The 1,855-nt window shown below is 40.9% G+C and overlaps 1 protein-coding gene across 1 annotated transcript; it reads left to right on the forward strand.

Annotated features, from left to right (window-relative positions):
• The first annotated feature begins 664 nt into the window (after window positions 1–664).
• On the forward strand, window positions 665–1,852 carry LOC116812637 (phosphoserine aminotransferase-like). The gene is given in 1 exon segment (XM_032758441.1): window positions 665–1,852. A coding segment is annotated over 1 exon segment (1,158 nt). The 5' UTR covers window positions 665–694.
• The last annotated feature ends 3 nt before the right edge of the window (window positions 1,853–1,855 follow it).

Consider the following 1,855-nt stretch of genomic DNA (forward strand, 5'->3'; position numbering starts at 1 on the left):
ATTTTGATTCTTAATTTATATTTCATTGCCCATAGTTATTTTTCCCTAGCATTATTTCATTCCTAAGTAAATCTTACAGGAAAGAATCTGATCATTCTATGAGTTTTACCTTAGGCAATCAAACAGCTGCTTTATAAGCTGTTTCTTCCAAGTCTTTTGAATATTGTCAGACATCAAATTCATTGTTTGTCATTTCCTGTTTACAACAAAACTAAAATATGGTTATAAAGCCTTGAGACAAACTTCCTTAAGTGTAAAATAAATAGAATTAAAATGTATTTTACTCTAAATAGTAAAATACTTTCATAAAGAAAAAATGAAAATTCAGAAATTAGGCTGGATAAAAGTTTTATATACCAAAAACAGCACACTATACGGTTGAAGGATACAGACCTGAGATCAAGGCTAGACAGTTTCAAATACTGGACATGTGCCTGAGCTCTCTGATCTTGGGCAAATTACAGAGCATCCCTGAGACCCAGTTTTTTCATCTGGGGAATGGAATGGAGATGATGATAGCACCCACCATTGAGTTGTTAAAATAAATCATTTATGTAATATTTATAAATTGTTGAATATCATTTGATCATATACATAAGTATGTGTTTTATGCACACTTTTAAGTTTTTTTTTTTTTTTTAATTTCATAACAGGCGGACTCGCACCGCAGACGCCAGGAACGCTCGCAGTTCACATGCTCAGTCCTCCTTGGCTGACTCACCACCCACGCTGCCGCAGCATGGACGCCCCGGGGTAGGTGGTCAACTTTGGGCCTGGTCCAGCCAAGCTGCCACACTCAGGGTTGTTAGAGATACAAAAGGAATTATTAGACTACAAAGGAATTGGCATTAGTATTCTTGAAATGAGTCACAGGTCGTCAAATTTTACCAAGATTATTAACAATGCAGAGAATCTTGTGCGGGAATTGCTAGCTGTTCCAGACAACTACGAGGTGATTTTTGTGCAAGGAGGTGGGTCGAGCCAGTTCAGTGCTGTCCCATTAAAGCTGATTGGCTTGAAATCAGGAAGGAGTGTGGACTATGTGGTGACAGGAGCTTGGTCAGCTAAGGCTGTAGAAGAAGCAAAGAAGTTTGGGACTATAAATATTGTTCACTCTAAACTTGGGAGTTATACCTACATTCCAGATCCAAGCACCTGGAGCCTCAACCCGGATGCCTCCTACGTGTATTATTGTGCAAATGGGACGGTGCATGGTGTGGAGTTTGACTTTATACCCGATGTCAAAGGAGCAGTGCTGGTTTGTGACATGTTCTCAAACTTCCTGTCCAAGCCAGTGGATGTTTCCAAGTTTGATGTGATTTTTTCTGGTGCCCAGAAGAATGTTGGCTCTGCTGGGGTCACTGTGGTGATTGTCCGTGATGACCAACTGCGGTTTGCCCTCCGAGAGTCAACCTCAGTCCTGGAATGCAAGGTGCAGGCTGGAAACAGCTCCTCGTACAACACGCCTCCATGTTTCAGCATCTACATCATGGGCTTGGTCCTGGAATGGATTAAAAACAATGGAGGTGCTGCTGCCATGGAGAAGCTTAGCTCCATCAAATCCCAAATGATTTATGAGATTACTGATAATTCTCATGGATTCTACATATGTCCAGTGGAGCCCCAAAATAGAAGCAAGATGAATATTCCATTCTGCATTGGCAATGTCAAAGGAGATGATGCTTTAGTAAAAAGATTTCTCGATAAACCTCTTGAACTCAATATGTTGTCCTTGAAAGGGCACAGGTCTGTGGGAGGCATCCAGGCCTCTCTGTACAATTCGGTCACAATTGAAGATGTTCAGAAGCTGGCCGCCTTCATGAAAAATTTTTTGGAGATGCGTCAGCTATGAACA

The sequence above is a fragment of the Hylobates moloch genome, unplaced genomic scaffold, assembly GCF_009828535.3.
Source record: "Hylobates moloch isolate HMO894 unplaced genomic scaffold, HMol_V3 SCAFFOLD_9, whole genome shotgun sequence".
NCBI classification, from domain to species: domain Eukaryota; kingdom Metazoa; phylum Chordata; class Mammalia; order Primates; family Hylobatidae; genus Hylobates; species Hylobates moloch.